The following is a 23,931-nucleotide window of genomic DNA, read 5'->3' as shown; positions in this document are numbered from 1 at the left end:
CTCTAACCAGTGGGTTGCAGGGAAGCGGAGGTGGGGACAGGAACAGCTTCTGGAGGATTTCCTCGGGCGAAGGGCACCCCTGCAACCCAGCAGCCTGCCGGCGAGAGCAGCGCAGGACCGGGGCACCGCGCTGGGAGCACTCCGCTCCGGCACCAGAGCACGAAGCAGGTACGGTCCCAGCAGAGCTCGCAGAAGGTCGTTTCTGCTCCACTTAAAGGAGTGTTTTCTCTGTGTTTTTGTCTTGTAACTATGTTTTTTCTTCATTCTGCTAAACGTAGCTCAGGAAGAAAGGCATCGCTGATGTTTTAATGGCAAACAAGGTATTCTGGCACCGGTCCCTCCTGTGGAAGCAATGAATCCAAACAAGGCTGTGCTGGAATAAAACATCGGAGCTCCCGTACCCAGAACCAGACCGGGGGGCTCAGCAGCCACCTGGGCTTTGCATCCGCTTTTATCCACACACCCCCCAGAAGCCGGCAGCAAAGAGACAACCTGAGGGAACGGTCACGGTGTCACGCGATGTGGATGCTCCTCTTCGCCCCTTGCCTTCATCTGCCTCAGGTTTAATAGCCGGCCCAGCTTTAAACCGTGACAGAGAGAAACCCCAGAGAGTGCTCCAACATGAGCAGGAACAACCACTCCACTCTGATACCAGAATGTAAAAAAAAAAACAAAAAACACTTTAAAAAAAAAAAACAAAACAGTGTTAGTCCAGGACTTAAATTTATCCTTTAGGAAAAGGGAGGATCTCTGTTCAAGTTGAGATGACAACAGGCTTCATATGAAAGTTTTCATGCAAGCGACTGGAGAGGAGAGTCACTGTCTATGCAGCATTCCTATACCATTGCACACCATAACACAAAATACCTGCCCATGAGAAACACCCCGTAACCTCGTGGTAGCGTTCGTCAGCTGCAGGTGAAAGCATTACAAGGTGACATTTCATCTCCCATTTCAGCTGAAGGCAAACATGTAATTTTTCATTAATCCCCAGCTGCACATTCGATTCAACGAGATTCCACCAGTTTGCTTAAGAAAAAAGGTTTAAAGCAACTAGATTAATAGATCTTAAACTGAGGACAGTAACTCTATAAACCACAAGCCACTGGAGTTTCATCCAGCGTTTCCCCATCTAACCACAACCGCTGGCTGGAGCGGCACTTTCAGCTACTAAAATTGAAAGCAACAGAAAATATATCGTGTGTGAATGGGAGTTATTGGGGTTGTTTATCAAGTGATTGTGCTACGCCACAGCCAGCGGAGCGTGTGGGTACCGCGCAGCCAGAGCAGGCGAGGAGTGAGGTCCCCGTGCCCAGGCAGAGGGACTTTCCTGCCGGGAAGCAGAGGTTGAGAAAGCGCTGTCAGGCGCAGCAAGGATTTCTCCTCAATAACTTATTCCTGCTGCTACTTGTCCTCACGTCGCACCTGGGCCACCATCCGTACTGCTGCACGCAGTCAAGAACGCTTTGTAAATGCAATGGTTTCCTCTCGCTGCTCCCCTCTGTCAGACACTGAGGATTGCCTTTCTCTTTTCTACAAGCTAAACCATCACTCGGGCCTGGGTCTAATTTTAGGATAACGGTAACTTAAATATTTTTTTTACACCCTTAAAATGTACCCACAGGAAGCAACTGTGAACTTTTCCTTTCCACCTCTTCCCAGGATGGTTAATCTCTCCTCGAATATCTCCCCAGCAATCCTGCAGCACCGAAACGTGAATGATGGCAGATCAGGCTGCGGCGGCGTGAGACGCGGCTCTTCCCTGCCCTCCCGCCCCAGCAGAGCCGGGGGAAGGGGAGCACGTGCCGCGCTTCAGCTGCCTCAGCGCAGCTTAAAACCGCTCCCAGAAGCAGCTCACCCCAAGACACCAGCGTCGCGCCGAAGGGGCTGGGACCCGCTGCACCTTCCTGCTGGCTCCGCGGTGAGGACGGCACCACAGGCACAGAGCACTTCACAGCGCAGCCAGCGTTACGCTAAGTCCGTTAATCAGATTTAACTCCGCTGAGGAACGCTCCCCCGAGCAGGGCAGCCCCACTTGCCTCGGGAGCTCCCCGCGCCCCGCTCTGCTCCGGAGAATCCAGCACGGGACAAGGGTGCAGCACCCACAGAGACGGGGTGCGGGGACCCCCGTGTCTCCGGCAAGCCTAGCGCTGACGTTAGAGATACCAACGGGCTGCGCTAACGGCAGAAGGGGAACGTTTCCCTCCTAACGGGGACACTGGGATGACCAGTCCCGGAGCGTGGCTGCTGCGTGTCCTGGGAAGAGAAAGAACAGCAGAGGCTGGGAAGAGAAACCGAGAGCCAGCGCAGGTGTTTTGGTAGCCAGATGAACTGGGCAAATGTGCATCATCCTTCTCCTCTGCAACACAGCCATATCCCCTCCTGAGCCGCCAGAATTTAAACCTCAGGCAGCGTTATAGGACTTCTCTCCTTTAAAAAAAAGTAGTTCATGAGCAAGGGGAGATCTCTGCTTTCTGGAAAACCCAGCAGGCTGCAGATCAGGCTACTGTCCCGGTGTTGAATAGGCTCATGGATAATGACCCACAAATAATTTCTGCACAGATATTTTTTTCCCCAGGTCAAGAGAGGTAGAAGAAAAGGTTACAGAAACAGAGAAGAGGATGAATCGTTTTTATTAGAGACCTATCCTGCAAAGTCTTTGAGACAGCAATACTGCATCGGCTGCCTCAAAAATCAGCAGAGCAGCTACAAACTGCCTGCGGATGGGGACAAAGGGAACACTTGTGTTGCACAGGAGGGGATGAAGAAAGCTTTAGCTGCTGAAGGGCTGAATTTCTAAACCTCAAGGGTTCGGGTCCCCCCACCACCACTTTTGTACGAGGAAGGAGAATAAATGGTGTTTGTAATGACCCAAGGTGCTGAAGACCTGGCCACACGGGAAGGAGCATCTGGTGTCAGGGGCTGTTTGCAATACCCCTGGTAGACTCATCCCTGGAGACACAGTGGATCAAAGAGCATCGCTAATAGCAATGATTCTGTAAAGGATGGCTGAGAAGAACAGCACTTATGCACTGCAGCTTCTTCTATCTTTGCTAAACACCAAGCACTGGAAATACCATCATTTATTCATTCCTTCTCTTCAAATCTTGGTTGGACATCTGCCCACGGTCCCATCAATTTACTGATAAACCCGAAAGCTCTGGGTTAAAAATTCAGTATGGAAGTGTTTCCAACCAAGGAAAGACTGAGGTTTTCAAAGAATCTGGGAGAGAGGAGGCTTGACCGGGCAGCGAGGTGGCCTTTTCTCTCTCCATGCACAGCACCCCTGCAGGCCCTTAAAGGAGATACAGAGCAGTGGGCAAGAAAACTCTCAGACCTTTTGGAAAGAGAGTTTTTCCTCCCCGAGTTTGTATCCTCTTCAGTTTCAGGTTTTACCAGATTCCCACATCTGAGAGTGGTGGCTGATGGGCCAAGTGGGCACCTCCTGGTAAGGACAGAGAAGAGCACTGTTTCAGAAGGACTTGGGATGAGGATGTGAAAAAGTCCCTGAGAAGCTGAAGAACGCCACAGCCAAAACACAAAACCACAAGATCTAAAAGACTTTGGGTTCCTGGATATGGTGCAACGAGGGATGGCTCCTGAATGGAGAACGTTTGTGGAAGTTTGTGGCATTGTTGCCTTCAGAAAGCAGAGCGCCAGAGGAGGATTTGTTGCTGGTAACTGCCTCCACTTTGGCTGTTATGCTCAAATACCGCTACGGGCCGAAGGGATGGAGCAAAGGCGCCATTAGTTCAGTATTCACCATTGGCCACATCATCACCCGACCCGGCATTCAGAGAGGCAGAGAACCTCCTTGCAAACAGCCTCCTGCCCTCTGCCAAGCCCTCCCGGCCCCGCAGGGACATGTTATGAGCTCTGCTGCCTCTGCCTGCCAGGCGGCACAGTTGGTGCCTTCATCCCTGTACATCTCCTGGCACACTTCTGCTGAATTCAGTGGGAAAAAGGTGGTTTCCACGGCTGCTGCCTGGCCAGGAGACAGGGATATCAAGCAGCGATTCTTAGCCCAGTTGCACAGTGCCTGTCCAGCCTCCCACTCACTCTCGGGGCTGTTCCCTGCACGCAGGGAGCGCTCAGCTTGGTCTGCAACAGCTCCTGCTTCCCAGAGGAGGAAAAAACCCACATTCATAGAAACCACATTCATAGAAACCACATTCACAGCATTATTCCTCATCCCAGAGACCAGGTCACAACGCCGCTGGCCACCACGCCATGGGGCTTTGCCATGGGAAGCTTGGCCACATCTGCAGATCTCCCTGGCCAGCTGTAAGGCACGTGGGGTCCCAGGGGTAATTCCCAGGCACCTGTAGATTTACAGATGGGTTTGGATGCAATAACCACACTAAAGGCTTCCGTGCTTCAACAGGAAGGCTTCCCCGCAGCCTGCAAGGCAGCTCTAAGAGCAAACATAGTGAAAAAGGCAGCTCCAAAGCCAGCCAGGCTCTGTCCAGAACTGCAGGCACAGGAGCCCATTCTTGAACTAGCTCAGCCTTGGCATAAGCAAAGTCCGAACCACTGAGGGTCTTCCCCATTCCAGAAGAGGACATTAAGTATTAAATTAATGCTCTCCTCTCTCTCCACACCCTTTCTGCGCTTCCACAGGGACTGACAAAGAGATGGTGTCCTGCAATGAGTCTTCGCTGGCTTCATCCTCAGCAACTCCCTCCATTCCCAGGTTTCCTGTGTCTGGCAAGTCCCAGTGTCCTTCCCAGTCTGGGCAAGCCAACGGCCTCCTCCTTTGACCAACCTCAGGGACTGCTCACACTCAGCTTAGCAGACCTCCTGCGTTGCAGACTGAGGCTTGGTTAAACCCCTTGAATATAAAACTACAAGACAAAATATTCCTCCATCCATCACCCTTGGCTTAGCTAACATAAAGACAGAGCAGGAAGGACACAGAACAATTACATTTTTACTTTACTATTCACCAAAATAAAACGCTGCACATATGTATATTTATTTTCTCCCACGACAAGATGGTACAAAAAAGAATCACAACTGACAGGCGCCAATCACGCTGCTTAACATACTCCCATGAAGGGCAGCGTGAAAACTTGTAGTGGAAAACAAGTAATCTGAGAACAAGAATTCCCTTTCTCTCTGCCCAGTACCCTAAAGTTCAGATAAAAATGCACTGGGCTCTTAACACCAGCAAACAAGCATCGATAGGGAGCAGGGAGAGGCCTCCAGCTAAAGGGGTCGGGCACCACAACGACGCAGCCCTTGCACTGCTGCTGGGTTTTGAACGCCGAACACACCACGGTGGGCTGCTGGTGGTCATCAGCATCACAAAACAGGCACCACCGAGAACACCAAGACCTTTAGCAGGAGGCAGAGAGGCAAGTGTCCTTCCTACGCTTGCTCTTCCTCATGGGCTTGCACACAGAACTCTAACCTAAGGCTCCATCCGTATGTGCTGCCATGGTACAGATGTTTACTTAAAAAAAAAAGAAAAAAAAAGCTAAACTAAAGAACAACAGCCCAAAGATATTTCTTTTGATAAAAGAGTTATTTGTTCAGCCTATTCCAAACCAACTTCAAGATATTCGTATTAAAATAACCATCTACACAGCTTTGTGCAGCCTTTAAAATTCATACCATAAATTACATCAGTGCAATTTTACATGGGAACACTCTGAAGGGTTTTAACAAGCCTTCTCCTCTTCCAACCACAGTTGTGCTGGTTGAGGAGGCTGCCTCCCCCAGCCTTCCTCCCCCGTTCGGAGGGCCTCCATCCCAGCGTGCTAGCTCAGCTCCTCACAGGAGTCTCACCTAACATTTTTCAGTAAAAACGAGCCACTTTTTTCCCAAAACTTGGGTTAATTGCATAATTAGGTACTTGAGATACAACTAATTTATCTTCTTGCAGAGGAACAGAAGGGAGGCAGGTTGGAACCAGAAGTCCATGATAAACTCCAGGAACTTTTCCTTGATGGGAACTGCTATGCGCCTTCACTGCCTGAGCTCCACCTCCTCACAAAGGCAGTGCAGCACTTAGAATCCCAGAATCAAACAGGTTGGAAGAGCCCTCTGGGATCATCGAGTCCAACCATTGCCCTGACACCACCATGGCAACTAGACCAGGGCACTAAGTGCCATGGCCAGGCTTTTCTTAAACCCCTCCAGAGATGGGGACTCCACCACCTCCCTGGGCATACATCTGCCCCAAAGTCAGGGTCTTGGCCGTGTACCCAGAGAAGCCCTACAGGTGATGGAACAACAAACAGCCAGGGATGACCACGTTACAGCAGGGCCCGTACCCTCCGGAGAGCCTGTGTGGAAGAGTCCTGGTTTAAGGAGTCTGAGGTCCCACCGCTATCAGCAAGGCCACTCGCATGACTTCCCCCCAAGCACTGCCAAAGGGGCAAGCCATGACAGTGACCCCCACCACGCTGCAGCCCCACGGACAGAGCTGCTTGCATCTCAGCCAGGGGTGAGCAATGCACCAGCAGTGCCACGGTACCACAACGCTGCAGACGTGCGGCACCAAACGGTACCAACGTGACTGACTGCTGACACAGGCAGGAGACCGCCCGGTCCATCATGCTGCTCTCATACTCTGCCACACAGGGTCCTGCCTCCTCTTCAGCTTCCATCCAGCCATCCAGGAAATTCTAGTTTAGTAAACAACTCCACTGAAAACAGGCCTGTCAAGAGGAGTTTCATAGGGAATATGGCTGCTTCTTTTCGGGGATGGATCTCCGCCAGCTCACGAGTGGAAGCCGTGCCAAGCTGGATACACTGTGCTTTGCTTTCTACTGAGGGAAAGGACTGGTCCTGCATACGAAGTGTGATCTGGTAACAAGGGAAAGCTGTGCATCAGAAGCACACATTGCACCACTGGGCAATACCTGAAACACCAACGCTCACGGGAGGAGAGCTGGACAGCCAGACTCAGAAGGCAGCCCTTGAGGCAGCCCAAGGAGAGGGATCTGCAGGGAGGGAACAGGGGAGATGGAGACAGCAGGAGAGCAGAGCATCAAGATGGGCAACAGAAGTACCAACCACAATCAACGGCTCTGCGAGGAACCCAGCTGGGAGCAGCAAGCAGTTACTGCAGAAACAGCCACGTCCAAACCAAGGTAAAACGGGTACATCAGAGGGATGGAGAAGGGAGTTTGAGGTGGTTTTCTTTCCTAGTCTAACTCCGTACTCGTTACTATTATGGCCAGAAGTGAAACAGTTAAAGAATGACAAATGTATTTTATTTTCTATGGTTTCTATTTGCTTTCAGAAAGACTATCAGCTCGTATTTTACACAGAGATTCACACCTTCAGTCCTACAAGCAAGAGAAGGCATCGGGCAAAAGACACTGGGAGTGACCCACCGGCCACATGATGGGAGCAAAACCAAGAGCGTTGGGTTTGGGGAACACCGGCCCATTCTGGAGGTTTCTCAGGGAACCACACTTCACCCAGAGGTGAGATAATGATCCTGGCTGAGAAACAGGGGGAGCAATTAGGGAGATGTTCAACTAAGAACACCAGTGAAATGACTCCAAAGAGGGAAACGCAGCACAAATGCACCGTGTCAGAAGTAATTGAACCCATTTGACAAAGACTGTGAGGAAGATTATTTTCTTCTTCTTCTTTGCTCATTGCAAAATGCTGGGAGGCTGGATAACAAGGAAACGGATGTGGACTGCTTTTACTGGTAATAAGAATTGTGACAGAATCGTCTGTAGATTTCAGTACTGACAATCAGACCATTCCAGAATATTACGGACGCCTGCTTGTTACGAGAATGAGCGGGCAAGGACCAGAGAAAGAGCTTACATTAAGATCCATCATCTATCTTATGGCCACTGATTATTCAGAACAGGACTTTGAATGCATCTGGATTCGCATCTGAAGTAATAAGTTAAAGGTCCTTCATAAGATTTTGTTGCAGACCACCAAAAAAAAAAAGGCATTAACTTCTGTTTCACAGAATCAGTGAGGTTGGAAGAGCCCTCTGGGCTCATCGAGTCCAACCATTGCCCTCACACCACCATGGCAACTAGACCAGGGCACTAAGTGCCATGGCCAGGCTTTTCTTAAACCCCTCCAGACATGGTGACTCCACCACCTCCCTGGGCAGCCCCTTCCAATGGCTAATGACCCTTGCTGAGAAGAAATGCTTCCTAATGGCCAACCTGACCCTCCCCTGGCCAAGCTTGAGGCTGTGTCCTCTTGTCCTAGCGCTGGTTGCCTGGGAGAAGAGGCCAACTCCCACTTTACTACAACCTCCCTTCAGGTAGTTGTAGACTGCACTAAGGTCACCTCTGAGCCTCCTCTTCTCCAGGCTAAACAACCCCAGAAACCTCCAAGTTGTATAAATTAACATCTGCGCTATCAGGTCAACTTCAACTTGAAGGAAAATGCTGGGTGTCCCATCCAACAAGCAATAAAATATCATTTAATTTTCTAAAAAAGGAGAAAACTGAACACTTTTCTATAGATTGTTTCGCTCCAACATAAGGGAATGCTACTTTGGATCTCAACGTAATGAATAAAAATCTGCTACATACTTGACTGCTATCTGGTCAACTAGGGATGACGTGGAGAGAAGAAGTCCCAACTAGCCAGGGGAATATTTGATGCTTCCTAAGGGAATCAACCAAGGGAAATTCGATTAGGTAATTGATCATAGGAAATGCGGGAGGTTTAAAATTGAAAAGTAAAAGGCAACTGGGAAGTCTTGAAGAACAATTTCTGTGTGACCCAGAACTACAACTCCATAAATCAAAGAGGAGAACCACTGCCACGTGCCGCTCCCAGGTCAGCAGGGGAGTGCTGACAGCAGTTACAGAGACAACTCTAAGGACATGATGAAATAGAGAGTGGTCAATATGAACCGAAAATCAGAAAATGAAGAGTAATAACAAGAACAAATGACACAGGAGTAAAGAAATCCACGTTTGGCCTGGCAAAGGGCGGTTTTCTGCTGTTATTTAAATTTGATAATACTGCAATGACTTCCCAGCCCCTGCGCAAGCCAGTCAGTCAGTAGGCAGATAGTGTATAATTGCTAATAAATACAGACAGCAAAATGACCCATCAGTTATTTTTCACTTTGCTGCTGTGGAAATACATTCTTCTCCTTTCCATTATCAAGTAAGTATTTTTGGCAGGAGCTACCTGAGACTGAATAAACTGTTTAGATCTATTGAATATCATATAACATCCTCCTTATCTTCTCCCTGAAGATCTTCCTGGTCCAAAAAAAGTTAAACTTTAATACATTTTGAAATATTGGGACATTCAAAAAGACCAGAAGAAAAGCAACGTTCAAAAGGGGCAAGTAAAACGATCCATGAAACGGCAAGTCAGGAAAATAACACTGATCCTGGGAGAATGCTGGGAAAATTGATTTGGAATTTAATTGACACAGCATTGAAGAATACCTGTATTATTAATATCGCCCAATCACGCTTTACAGTAAATAGGTCTTCCTACTGAAACGTAATTCCTTCCCTTGGTAAATTACACGTCTGATTGATGCAGATCGCTGTATTGATGCACGACTCACGCTTGGCCGAGTCCTACACGACATTAAAAATGAGAAGTATAAAATGTCAGGCAGGCACGTTCCAAAGGAACAAAAACCCAATGCAAATCTCTGATCAGATTTGCAGATGCCCCTCTGCTCTGCTCTCGTGAGACCCCCCTGCAGGGCTGCGTCCAGCTCTGGGGCCCCCAACAGAAGAAGGACACGGAGCTGTTGGAGCGAGTCCAGAGGAGGCCACGGAGATGCTCCGAGGGCTGGAGCCCCTCTGCTCTGGAGACAGGCTGAGAGAGCTGGGGCTGTTCAGCCTGGAGAAGAGAAGGCTCCGGAAAGACCTTCTAGCACCTTCCAGTGCCTGAAGGGGCTACAGGAAAGCAGGAGAGGGGTTTTTGACAAGGGCATGGAGTGACAGGACGAGAGGGAACGGTTTTAAACTGAAAGAGGGAGATTGAGATGAGATCTGAGGAAGAAATTCTTTGGTGTGAGGGTGGTGAGAGCCTGGCCCAGGTTGCCCAGAGCAGCTGTGGCTGCCCCCTCCCTGGCAGTGTTCAAGGCCAGGTTGGATGGGGCTTGGAGCGACCTGGTCTGGTGGAAGGTGTCCCTGCCCATGGCAGGGGGTTGGAATGAGATGGTCTTCAAGGTCCCTTCCAACCCAAACCAGTCTGAGTCTGTGATTCTATGCCACAAGGCTTGGAAAAGCACCAGGAGCAATGAGAGCCTGGAGATCCCAGAACCAGGAACAACAGACATGGAAAGCCTGCAGGATGCATCTGAGATGCTGCACATCAGGGATGGGATGTGCTGCCCTGGGCGGCTGCAGCAGCTCACACTGTGGCCAAACGCTCCTGCCCAGGGGGCCAGCTGGGTCTCGGAGGCCGAAGCACAGGGACCTGCAGGACGAGCTGTGCTGCCTGTGACAATGGGCACATGCGGGCAGCACGCTGCCTGCACCCGCGTTCTTAAAAACCCCTTAGAAATGGAGCAGTGACTTATCAGCCACAAAAATGAGAGGGGAACTGGAAAAAGTACCTTCCAAGAAAGGCTGGAGGAGTTTGGCCTCTCTTTAATTAAGGAAGATTGGATGTTGACTTGATTGCCACATATAAATACCTTCATGTGAAGTCATACCAGGTACTAAAGTGCTCTTTAATCCAGAAGATAAAGTGTAAGGACAGCTGGAAGCTGAAGCATACAAATTTAAATGAGATACGAATTTTAAACAGCGAGGGTGATTAACCAAATCACGAAGGAAAGGCACAGCTCCTCTGTTCCCTGAATCAAGATTGATGACTTTCTGGAAAACATGTTTAAGCTTTGCTTAGTGAACACACACACACGCACGGAGGGTGAAGAGCATCCTGCGAGATACCAGTCAGGTCGGGTGGTACAACAGCTCCATCTGGTCTGAAGCTCCAGGAACCCCTGAACACCCAACAGCAGCTTTACATCAGTCTTTCACGCTTACGAAGCAGATTGTAAAGCAAGCAGTAATTAAGTGGTTTTGCACAAGAATTAGGACTCCAGAAGTGAGGTGTCCAAGACTCTTTCTGCTCCAACAGGCTATTTTTGCATCTCATCGCACCCACTCCGGTTCTGCCCTCAGCTCTGAACTGGGTCCGACCGACTATTTGGGTCAGGCGTTTCTCCTGCCCCCCCCTCTATATTTAATGCAGTTTTTTCAGCTCTCCAGACCCTGCTCCTACAAGCCTGGACCCTTCTGTGAGATAACACCTGGGTTCAAACCGTACCAGATCGAAAACCCTCCCAGCACCTTTCCAAGCAGCACACCGCGCTCTGCAACGTCACATACCCTGGGAAGCTGAATGAGCTTTAGAAGAGCAGAGGACCTCCTTTATAAGGAAAGATCTCAGAATGCTCGTAAGGTCTTGGGCAACAACGAAAACCACCTGGAGCTGGGCTGTTTGGACACGCTCCAGGGCAGACAATGATCACGCTTGCATGCTATGAGCCGTTTTTCATACGTGCAGTTGTTCCTCAGGACACTCTGGCAGGTCAGACAGAGCAGCTACACCAGCAAATTAACCAGCATAAACATTCCTGGGCACTGCTCAGATGGTTCTTGCCAGAGTTTGGCTGCACCAGCTTTCACCTTCCCAGTTCAGGAGCTGGCAGAGGCCATTCCCAAGGGCTGCTCGGATGCAGCTGCGTTATCTGAGAGGATGAGGGAGGTTAATAGTGTGAACGACACCACACGCTGCCACCTGATCTCCGTGCTGAAAAATGGTCTGGCCACACCGAATTTCCGAGTGCAGAGGCAGCCAGTGTTTCAGAAACAACCTGAAAAGCCATCCAACTGAACAAGAAACACAGAAAATTAATCATCAGGTTGGAGTCTGCTCACGGGTTGGAAACGTGCCCATGACTCACACACAAAGTCCAACTCTATAATAAATACTAATAAGCCGCATTACTTTAAAACAGGAACAACAAAAGCAGTAACTGCTCTCTCGGAACAAGACTATGGGACTTCACAGCAGGGGAAACGGGGAGGGGTCCTCCCTCACCGCCCCCTCAGCAAGGGACGCGTGCTGGAGCCCAATTCTCACTCCTCACAGCCAGGAGCCTGCAGACAACCCAACCACCAGCGCTCCAGCAACCAGACTGCTCTGGGGTGAATTTTGCTCACACAGATAGGGGAAAAAAAAAGAAGAAAAAAAAAAAAAATCAAGGAAACCAGAGGCCAAGAGATTTTATTTTCTTGACCCCCAAAATACGACTTAATCTTCTGACTGCTTCACAAAGAGACCCTCAGGCAGCCACGTGCATTCGCCCAACTTGCCAGTCCCAGAGACGGCCTCCCCAGAACCCCGCTGGAAGATGCACGGCCCCACAGCTCTCTCATCTCGTGCTGTGTCCCCAGGCTCTTTATCTTTCTCCCCCCACACACACTGTCTTCTCCCAAGAGCCTTCTGTAACTTCATGCTCCCAAGACCCAAGCGTCCCAAGAAGACACACTACCGAGAAATTCAACTTCCACCCCTCTGTTCCAAACCTCACATTTCAGACAGTGTATCGTTTGCTACACCCACCCAAAAACCACCACTCCCCCACGTTCCAGCTGTGTCCCCCGGACACGTTCTCCCCCACCCCTGCTCTGCCATCCTCCCCTCTCTGGAGAAGCCAGTCTCACCTCCAGTATCCGGATCATGGAAGTTGGGGTCCAGTCCCTTCTCCAGCAGCCTGCAGACCTTCTCCGCGTTTAGCATCTGCACGTACTCCATGAACTTCTTCAGATTCGCCTGCAGCCGTGACACCCCAGGAAAACACACAACACACACTGTTAACACCCCAACATGAAGAAAGAAGCCACCAGAGGAACATCCCCACTCAGGAGACCCAAGGCAACCATGGAGAATAACAGGGCAGACCCCACCAGCAGCCAGGGCACATGGTGGGTATGGAACATGTGGCCCTTCCATCCCTCTCCTCAGGACTGTGACCGCTGGATCACCCCACGGAAACCATCAGGGGCTGCCCCCACCACAAGTCCCCTGCCGAGGCACCTCCCGTACACACCGTGAGGGCAGGCACACGCGTTGCACGTGCTCGTGACACGGACGCATCAAGGGACACGTAACCGCAGGCGCTGTGCCAGCCAAGGGGACGTCATGTGCCGTCGGGGACGTCACGGCGTGTCGCAAACTCGTTGTAAGGGCGTTGTGTCACCCATCTGCCTGCTGAGCTTAAAGCACCCCGGGAGAAAGATCAAGCTACCCCAACACCAGCCAGTATCGTATGGCTGCCACAGCGTCTGCTGTGAAAACGTGCTTTGTTCTCTGTGATCTTCTGTCTTTGGCCAAAGACTAAACCTTGTTCTCCTGAGGGCACCGAGTGCCCAAAAGACTCTCCTTTGAGTCAGCCTGGTTGTTTGTGGTTGTTTTTTTCCCTTTTTCCTCTTTTGGATGGCTATACTTGATGAATACGTTATTTTATTAAATTTCTAGAGTCTAGAAACTGCAACTCTGCCAGGCAGGCAGGGAACGCTTGGCTGGCCTGCGGTGTGAAAACACCCATCTCGCACGCGTTGCCAGGCTGGATTGTCAGGCCTTTGACTGCAGATTGGCTGGGGGGTTGGAGTTTATTTTAATCCAACCCTGCAGCAGCCAGCTTTGGGAAAGGCAGTCTAGAAAGCGTCTGACACAGCAGAAATACTGTGCCATTAGCTGAGGGGAGGCTTGGGGAAAGGCTCTAACCAGCCTGCAGCCAGCGGGCAGGGAGCTGCTCCCGTGAACCACGGCACGGCTGGCTGGACGCGTCTGAGCAAAGCAGACTTTTCACCCAGTGAAAAAACTCAAGTTTCAACATTTTTTTCCTAATTTCATATAGAAAAATTATATCTTTTATGAAGCAAAATGAATTCCAAAGTGCTTCACTTCAAATTGCCTTTTGAAGATTTTCAGTTGGAAAATAGGAAAAAAAAAATGCTGGAAACACAACCAGGATGCAGAAACACGTCCAGCTCTTTTCAAAGGCTTCCTAAACAAAACTTCACCACATATTATTTTGCATAATATTTTTATTTTGTCAAAATTTAATTTTCTAGAGGAAAACAGAACACATTTAGAACCAGTTCTACAGAGGAGCCTGTAAATCCCAAAACTTGGGACCCACAAGTTCATCTGTGCTATTTCTCTGACACGCTGAGGAGACTGTGGCAAGAAGTCAGACAGAAAACATCACCCAGATGAAACTTTCCAAGCACAAGACAAATTAGTGCTGGGCTGTGAACCTGATTTAAACCGCATCCACTCTGTGTGGTTAGTCTGCAGAACCAAGCCTAAAACATATAGCACTTTTTTTTCTAACATCAGCACCACGGAGCCATGGCGTAAACAAGCCAGGTCAGGTATTTAAAATCATACAGCCGTTCCAGCGCACTGCCCCCCACAATGCTACCCCATCCCAGCAGAGCTAATTAGCTCAGGCAAAGCCCTACGGCGACGCAGCTCCACGGCACCCCTGCCCATCCCGGACCTGCTCCACAGACACGTGCAGAGACGCCAACGCCACAGGGACGCACCAGACAACGCGCAAAGCCACGAACACGCAATCCAGCTACGAGGGTCGCTCCTCTCAGTGCCCCAGGGACAACAGTGCCGTAAGGTAAGAGCCGAGAAGAGCGGGGATTCACCGGGGATGGCGGGTGCCACAGCCGATGCCGTGGCACGGAGCACGGCCCCGCTCCCCGTCCTGTCACCGGGTGCTCCCTCGCATCCCCACGCCCGCAGCAGCGCAGGCAGGGACAGGACATTGCCCTGAGCCCACACGCAGCAGGGACAGGACACTGCCCTGAGCCCACACGCAGCAGGACAGGACACTGCCCCGAGCCTGTCTGCTCAGCATTACTTCTCCTGCAGATCCACTCTCGCCTCACAAGTAACCGAAAGCAAAATCCACCTCCTGCTGCAACACCCCTTCGGTTACTGCCGAAGCACAGGAACACCGAAGGGAATCGCAGCTGCCTGCCAGCAACAGCACAGACAGGACTTGGCAACTCCAGCAACCGCCTCCAGGACGCCATCCCAAAATGCCTCTTCCCAGCCGCGCAGATTTAACCCCGTTCCTCCCGCTCCCGTTTGCCCACACGCCTCTCCACCTCCCAGCAGCCGTTCAGACGATGCCAGCCTAACCCAACAGATGATGCCCCGTGTGTGGCCCCACTAAACCCCTGGGGCCCTGCCAGGCCCCCTGAGAACCACGCCAGTGGCCATGGGACACGGAGGCACGAGCCGAGGAAGGGACCCCCCACCACGTGGCACATCCCCTTGACACCAAGGCAAACACCGCGTCTCTGCGTATGTGACAGCAGCTCACGGCAGCTTCACTTTTATGCTGCTACCAGACACGTCCCAGGCACTAACCTGAACTTCTGCTCCTGAGGTTCTGCCAGCAACTCACTCACAACCCCAGAAATGCAGCTACCCAGACCAGCAGCGCCCAGCAGCAGCACACTCACTTATATTTCCAGTTTTCCAGGTGCTCAGGAATTGAAAACATTTTTTTGACAAGTAGGAGGTTGATGTACTATGTCAACTTCTCATGGTACTTTTGTATTTAGAAAGGAAACTGAAGAGAAAGTGCACGAGCAAAAGGAGGATGCAGAGAGAGGCATCCTCCACTCTGGGATCTGCGTTCTCCCGCTGCAGATACTGGTTCGCCACCTCTGCACGTGTCCTGGGCACGGTCCTGGGCGCCACGCAGGCATCAGCAGGTCTGTGCATGGAATTTCCCTTTGAGGGAAATCAGTGACTACCCTGCATTTCCAGATGAAGACAAAGAAGGTTCATCTACCCAAGGTCTCGTACCAAATCATAGAATCACAGAATCACAGACTGGTTTGGGTGGGAAGGGACCTTAAAGCCCATCCAGTTCCAACCCCCTGCCACGGGCAGGGACACCTTCCACCAGACCAGGTTTCTCCAAGCCCCATCCAACCTGCCCTTGAACACTGCCAGGGAGGGGGCAGCCACAGCTGCTCTGGGCAACCTGGGCCAGGCTCTCACCACCCTCACAGACAAGAATTTCTTCCTAATATCTAATGTAAATATCCCCTCTTTCAGTTTAAAACTTAAAATCCACAGCAACGCTTCAAAAATAATTTATGAAGGCAGAGACTTAACCAGTTAATTTTTACACAGACAAATATTCTCCTTCTATCAGTTTGTAGCCACCGACCTGCTCTGCAGCGTGCTCCACATGTGCAGCTCAGTGCCCATGTTCAGACATTGCTGCAGTTCACAAACTTAACACTATGGGGAGAGGGCTGGACACCAGCACAGGGATTTCTGAGCCTCCCTGGCCCACTTCTGTTCCTCCGGTTTGGTCCTAGACCTCAGGGAACAATGAAAATACCTGAGAAAACCCAGAATGAAAAAGACCATTCACCAGAGGTGAAATGTTACGGCACTACAAGAACCCCACGTCCAGGATTTAGTGACAGCCTTTCTCCTCTTATAAACAAACCTGAATTAAGGCATAACAAGGAAAGAGAACAAAAAAAAAAAAGGGAAAAAATAAAAAGAGGTATATAATTTGCTTAATTAAGCTGTTTTCCAAAATAAAGTTAGAGAAAAATACGTAGTTTCATTCAAGTTCAATATTTCTATGACCACAGAGACTGTCCTCTCTACACACAAGTTCTGGGCAGGCAGTCTGCCACCTCCCAGAGAGCTCCGTGGTGCTACACCAACAGCCAGATTTGGGAAACAACACAAACTGGATTAGGTAAAAGAAGAGGAAATTGCTAATTGAGACATGCTGGTCACTGCACACTTGAAACCATCGCACCACGATCCAGGGACTCTTCTCCCTGGTCGCCTCTTGCACATCTTGCCTTGGCAGCCCAGTGACCAGAGAACCGACCCCCCCGGCACGCTCCCTGCTCGCTGCCAGCACCTCCCGGGCGTCCCACAGGCTCCCCGGAGAGAAGAGCTTTTGCTCATGGGAAGATCCCCTACGAGTGTTTAAGCAGCTAGATAGCGTTATATAAACACATTTAGGTTTTAATTTTTACGTACAGGAAATGGGACACCGTGCCTTTACTGGCTTCTGATTATTTTCTTTTATTCTTTTGATTTGTATCAGACTGCATTTGGATGAAAGCTGAAATTCAATTAAAATTAAAGCAAAATAACATTTTAAATTGTGTCTTTATCACTTAAATAAATGTTGCTTGAATGTACTGGACACGGAAGACAAAAAGTAAATTTATCAGTACATATCTTTTGTATTTAAAGCTGACTGATCTTTTGGACAAAGGAAGATTTGGTTTGTATGAGTGGTTCTCGTCACAAATTCCCAAAGGTATTTAAGTGCCAGAAAATAAGCAAGTATCTCGTGAGATTTCAAAATTGCCTCAGTGGTTTAGGCGTCTGCTCAGCTCCCCTTGATTTCAGGGGGAGTCTGACATTTGCTCTCTCTCTCTTCATGTCTCGTCACCTTAATACATTTGCAAACCTGGCCCCAAATCCCTCAAGTTCTTCGAACAATGAGGTCTCGTTCCTTTCCCACCAGGGTTTTATTCATGGATTGGGGGAGGACAACAAGCTTCCTTGCTTTCTCGGTTCTCAAATCTCCTTTCAGCTTTGACTGAATCAGTCCAAATAATAAGGAAAATATTCTGTGTTTCTGGCTGAATGGAAATGGAAAACAGCCGGCTGGGAAAGCTTTTCTGTGCAGCGTAAGCTGAAAAAACGATGCGGAAGAATGTAAATGCCAGCGTTGGCTTCATCGTGGAAAGTGGATGTAATGTGCCCATCAAGGGACGGGGCTGTGACATATCTGTGGTGTTTGAGTTGATTTCAAAAGCTACGTGCGGTTTGCTTCTGATTTTCAGTGAAAAAAGCACGCTGGGACCCGTGACTGTTGGCAGAAGGGCCGTTTAACCAACACGGTTTTGTAAATGCTTGTGAATGCAGACGTCTGCAGGAGCTGCCACGCTGCAACCTCGGGTCACACAGGTGCCTTTTTAAGGTGGGAGATACCTCTAGGGCAGCTGAAATCTTACCTCAGTGAAAACATTGAACCCAGGATCAAATTGTTGTTGGTTTGGCATTGCTCTGCGGTGCCACGTTCGTGCCGGGGGCTGCAGAATCACAGAATCCCAGAATCACTCAGGTTGGAAGCGCCCTCTGGGATCATCGAGTCCAACCATTGCCCTGACACCACCATGGCAACTAGACCAGGGCACTAAGTGCCATGGCCAGGCTTTTCTTAAACCCCTCCAGAGATGGGGACTCCACCACCTCCCTGGGCAGCCCCTTCCAATGCCTAATGACCCTTGCTGAGAAGAAATGCTTCCTCATGTCCAACCTGACCCTCCCCTGGCCAAGCTTGAGGCTGTGTCCTCTTGTCCTAGCGCTGGTTGCCTGGGAGAAGAGGCCGACTCCCACCCCGCTACAACCTCCCTTCAGGTAGTTGTAGACTGCACTAAGGTCACCTCTGAGCCTCCTCTTCTCCAGGCTAAACACCCCCAGCTCCCTCAGCCATTCCTCGCAGCTCAGACCCTCCAGACCCTTCACCAGCTTCGTCGCCCTCCTCTGGACTCGCTCCAACACCTCAACATCTCTCTTGCAGTGCGGGGTCCACAACTGGACACAGGATTCAAGGTGCAGCCTCACCAGTGCCCAGTACAGAGGGACGATCCCTGCCCCAGACCGGCTGGCTACACTATTCCTCATAGAGGCCAGGATGCCACTGGCCTTCTTGGCCACCTGGGCACACTGCTGGCTCACGTTCAGCCGCCTGTCCATCAGCACCCCCAGGGCTCTTTCTAACCACTCTTCCCCCACCCTGTAGCGCTGCAGGGGGTTGTTGTGGCCCAAGTGTCAGACCCGGCCCTTGTTCTTGTTGAACCTCACGCCGTTGGTCTCGGTCCATCGATCCAACCTGTCCAGACCCCTCTGCAGACCCTTCCTACCCTCCAGCAGATCGACACTCCCACCCAGCTTGGGGTCATCTGCACATTCCCTGAGGGTGCACTCCATCCCTACGTCTAGATCATCTATAAAGATATTGAACAGCACCAGCCCCAGCACTGAGCCCTGGGGAACACCGCTAGTGACCGGCCACCAGTTGGACTTGGCCCCATTCCCCACCACAAATGGTGTGAGCAGGTCTGAGGCACTTCTCTGTGCTCACAGGCGCGAGGAGGAGGCCGAGGCCGGGAGAGCGCGGGGCCGGGGCGCAGCTCCAGCCGCTGGGCCACAGGCCGTTACCTTCCACCAGCACCAAACCACACAGAAGAGCAACACCCTCCAGAGAAGAACAGCCCATTGAGGGGGAGCGAGCTTCCCTCTCGTGAATCGAAATGAAAGGGAATAAATGAGATATTCTTCTCGCAGATGAATTATGCTGTCACTCGTTATTCACCGCGGGCTGGGCGCCGGGGGAAGCCAACCACAGGCCTGGCGCGGGCACTCTGCAGGGGTGGAAAGACAGCACACCCCCTCCACGCCAAGGCCGTGCTGATGTCTGCAGCGATTTCAGGAAATCCTTACCAAGGAAAGACTCGTCTTTTCTCAGGGCCCAGCCGGCTCCAAACTGTGGCTGGAATTAAGACAAACCATCCACTCCACAGAGCGTGGCAGCTGCCGTGGGGGCACAGGCCCTGGGAGAGGCTGGAGAAGACCCATGTCCTCCCTCACATGGGCTGGGCGACGAGCTCTCGCACCGGCCCTCGGGCAGCAGCAAACAGACCCCTCGCCGCTCCCCAGAGACGTCAAACAATCGATCTCACCACACACCACGACGACATTTCACCGCCGCCTCGGTGCCTCTCCACACCGGCCTGCAGCCCCCGGCGCGAGCAGAGCCCACACCCAGCTCCTACGGCCCGTCTCTCCCCGAGGTCCCTCACAGCCTGCGCCGGCTCCTTTCTGCTGCCTCCTCCCGGCATCGCCGTGGCGTTCGCTCCCCTCACCCAGGTGCACCTCAGGCGAAGACATCCCCCGCACCCCGCTGCTGCACGGAGCGGGGCCACCGTCCCCTCTCGCGCGCTAACCCCAACGGGAAAGGTGGTTACAGTCACGCTGCCAACCTGCCACGGGCACTGCCCACCAAGGTGACACCTCCTCTTTGCTTCATCGCCCTCGGTCTGCCTGCACCCCTGCCTGCACCCCTGCCCGCAGCCCCGTGCCAGCGCTGCCCTCCTCTGTAACCGTACAGTTTGCAGCACGAGGACCACCGCCTGCAGCCAGCGCTTCTGGCTCTACCCTAACGTCAGTCATCTGCAACGCTAACGGCAGACGTGCTCATAATAATTACCTTAAGTGTGGTTTAAGTGTGTTGCCTTTTCCCCTTCAAGGCAGTAATAGCCCGAGTCTCTTGGTAGCACAATGTCCTTTGTGAACACTTTGGTAAATGCCAAGATTTTTCTGCACAGATTTCCCTTTACAAGCACAATGGGATTGCCCTTTTCTAACATGCATTTTTTTGCACTCCCATTTCTAAACCGCCTGCTGCAACTCCGGGGGAAAAATATCTATAAGAAGCATCACTGCCGGCAGATCCCCAGAGGTGCGAGGGACCGAGGTGACTGACTGTACCGAGTCACTTCGTTACTGCTCACAACACAAGAAATCACTTTCTCCACTTCTTAGAACAAGTCCACCGGCTCTCAAGAAATGGAGCTATTTTTGTTTTCCTTTTTTAATGGCAGTTACGAATCATGTTTCAAGGTCATTAAAAGATGCAAGTAGCGCATCCTGCCACTAAAAGTCAGACTCTAAACTCTGAATGTTTTCACACTTTGCTGTCCTTCAGATCACAGAATCAATGAGGTTGGAAGAGCCCTCTGGGATCATCGAGTCCAACCATTGCCCTGACACCACCATGGCAACTAGACCAGGGCACTAAGTGCCATGGCCAGGCTTTTCTTAAACCCCTCCAGAGATGGGGACTCCACCACCTCCCTGGGCAGCCCCTTCCAATGGCTAATGACCCTTGCTGAGAAGAAATGCTTCCTCATGGCCAACCTGACCCTCCCCTGGCCAAGCTTGAGGCTGTGTCCTCTTGTCCTAGCGCTGGTTGCCTGGGAGAAGAGACCGACTCCCACTGCTCTACAACCTCCCTTCAGGTAGTTGTAGGCTGCACTAAGGTCACCTCGGAGCCTCCTCTTCTCCAGGCTAAACACCCCCAGCTCCCTCAGCCGTCCCTCGCAGCTCAGACCCTCCAGACCCTTCCCCAGCTTGGTTGCCCTCCTCTGCACTCGCTCCAACACCTCAACATCTCTCTTGAAGTGCGGGGCCAGAACTGGACACAGGATTCAAGGTGCGGCCTCACCAGTGCCCAGTACAGAGGGACGATCACTTCCCTATTAGCCACAGGCCTCAAGATTTCGGACATCCCACAGCCTCAGGAACGGTCCCAACACCCAGTTAGACCCACAGCTAGTCCTCACAGCCCTTTAAATTCCCAGAAAAAATGGTATTTCACTGTCCAAGCAATTAGGCATCACCACCAATACCAGGGAAGCCTCACGCCTCGAGCAGTGCATACGGTCTGCACCGCACCGCCGAGCCATCACCTCCGTGCGTGGTCAGCACGAGCACATCTCCCTCACACCCCTCCTGGCGCTGCCTCACCGCCTCCCTCGCACAGGACAAGGCTCCTCTTCGGCCCCCACAAGTGCCCACGGGCGCTGGGAAAACACCAGCCAAAGGAAACGCTCCTCAGCATCCTCTCGAGGGAGGCAAAAGGGAGCGGAGACGCAGGATCTCGCTCAGATGCCGCATTTTATCGGCAAGGGACGGTTTAAAAACAAAGAAACAACGTGAAGGAAATTTGATTTTTAAGTCGAAATTAAAGCACGGAGATTAAGTGAGTATTTAATAAAGCGCATTTATGACTACTGCCTGCTCGTAGGGGAAGCACTCAGGTGCTGCCCGGGTCTCCTGGGGCAGGCGCCCCCAGCCCTCCCCGCAGCAGGCACGGCCGCTCACCGGCAAGGCCCGGGAGGACCGTGATTCACGCTTCCTGGCGCCAGGAAGATGCCGAGAGCTTTCCAGATCTGCTGCCTGGATATTCTTATGCCACCAGACGGAAGCCTCATGACTTTAATCTTCATGAGTCAAACCTGAACCCTAGCAGCATTGTGTTCTTGTTTCTGCAGCCCTGCAAACAGAAGACAGAGGACCTGCTTCTTCCCATGAAAAAGATTTTCACCTTTGGGGTAGGTGAAGCCCCCTGGGAGAAGGTTTCCTTCTCTTCTGCTTTACGTCTGTGGCTCCACCTAGCTCAGCTCTTGCTGCTGTACCTGTTAACTGAGAATTACAGCCCTCGCCTGCCTGTCTCTTGCAGAGCAGACGTGACCAGCAGCAAAGCACCATTCTGCAGCCCCGGAGCAGGAGCCACACATGGGTGCCCTGCACCCAGCGGTGACAGGGGCTGCAGGAGGCTGAGGGGGAGGCACAGCGCCCAGTGCACCTCCATGGTCACCTGGCCCTGGGCACCTCCTGCATGTGTCTCAGAGCTGCTGGCTGTTGGGTGAGAGTGGCCAAGCAGCTGAGAAGGGTCAGGGCATGTGTCTTGTCAGAGGGCAAAAGGAAAAGAGTCACGAGGCTGCCCAGCCCTTGGTGGAAAGCAGTCGCCCTGCACAGAGGGTTTCCAAGGCAGCTTGTGGCTCACAGCAACAAGGAGCTAGCGGGGAGCCCTGGGGTCCCGGCCACTCCCACGTCCCTTCCTAAATAAGAACCCCCAAAGCCTCTCTCTGCCCGGCCTTCCCCAGCACGGTGCCCTCCACACACGGGCCACCCCCATGACCTCTCCATGCCACCACTCCCTGCCCCAGCCCTTCTGCACGGACCCTCCCAGAAGATGAGTTTGGTGGGGGCTGCAGGTGCCCTCATGCCACCCAGCAGTCTGAACGCTGCCCAGCGTGTCAGAGCCACCCAGCTGTGCAACGGCCACCGCGCTACTGGAGTCCATCCACCTCCTTCCTCCTGTCTCGCAGCTCCCACGCGCCGCTGGCCCTGGCCTCCCAGGAACCATCCAAGCCCCGTCCCCACAGGGCCACGTGCCATCTCAAGGCACACCTATTAGTGGCAGCAGAAATCTTCTGATGGTTCCAGACCTCTCCACAATTGTTGTACTTAATTTCTTAGGCAACAAGTGACATCACGGGACCACTGCAGCTGTCCAGGGGAAGGGCAATGCGAGAGGGCACCAGCCAATATGTGCCCAAGGCCTGGTCACCATTAGCATCCCTGACCCTCCGGCTGTGCCAGCTGGGGCATCCCTGGCCACAGAGCCCGGTGGTTTTGGTGGGGCGTCTCTCCTCCCAGGAAACACCCATGCATGCAAAAGCACCATTCCTGTCGCGCTCCCTGTTCTCCTCCAAACACCCAGACAGTCCATTCAGTGCCTGCACCGTTAACCTTGACACATGCCTTCATCACTGCCCAGGACACGTGGGGGCTGCAGTAGACCAAGAGTGCTTTCCACTTCACATGTGGATCCTACCAGCGAAATCCTGACCCAAACGCATGGGTTAAAGCCATAGACAAAGCCACGAGCCCGTGTGCAAGGCGGAGGCGTGCTGCAGCCTCTCGCCTGGGGAAGGGAAGACGTGCTCCTCAATGCACACCATTGTGCTCTCCAGGCATTTAGTGACTCCTCCACGCCAGAGAATAAAGCTTCTCTTCAGCCATCCCATCATGTGTTCTCTGCCTCAGCACCCCATGGAAAGTCAGCCCCACGCTCTCCCGCAGAGCCTACTCCAACCACACACCAGCAGGCACACGTCAGCCGTGCAGGTCCATCCCTGTGCGGGTACCCTACCACAGCTCGACGGGGTCCTCCAGCTTGCACCCCCACCTGCACCACCCCTGGGTTCAGCATCCATCTCTCACGAGCGCTTCACAGTCTGGCAAGCAGGGACCACTGAAACATCCCAAAACCTGGTATCC

The 23,931-nt window shown here is 52.0% G+C and overlaps 1 protein-coding gene across 1 annotated transcript in view; it reads right to left on the bottom strand.

The window, feature by feature from the left end:
- Window positions 1-23,931, bottom strand: part of SHANK3 (SH3 and multiple ankyrin repeat domains 3) — a 316,192-nt gene that overhangs the window by 253,632 nt on the left and 38,629 nt on the right. The window contains exon 4 of the mRNA XM_068400530.1: window positions 12,657-12,765. Within this exon, the coding sequence (XP_068256631.1) occupies window positions 12,657-12,765 (109 nt within the window). The remainder of the gene's footprint in view (window positions 1-12,656; window positions 12,766-23,931) is intronic.

This window comes from Nyctibius grandis, chromosome 5, assembly GCF_013368605.1.
Source record: "Nyctibius grandis isolate bNycGra1 chromosome 5, bNycGra1.pri, whole genome shotgun sequence".
Taxonomy (NCBI): domain Eukaryota; kingdom Metazoa; phylum Chordata; class Aves; order Nyctibiiformes; family Nyctibiidae; genus Nyctibius; species Nyctibius grandis.
Note: the sequence above shows the minus strand (reverse complement) of the source record. Positions and strands in the feature narration are given on the sequence as shown.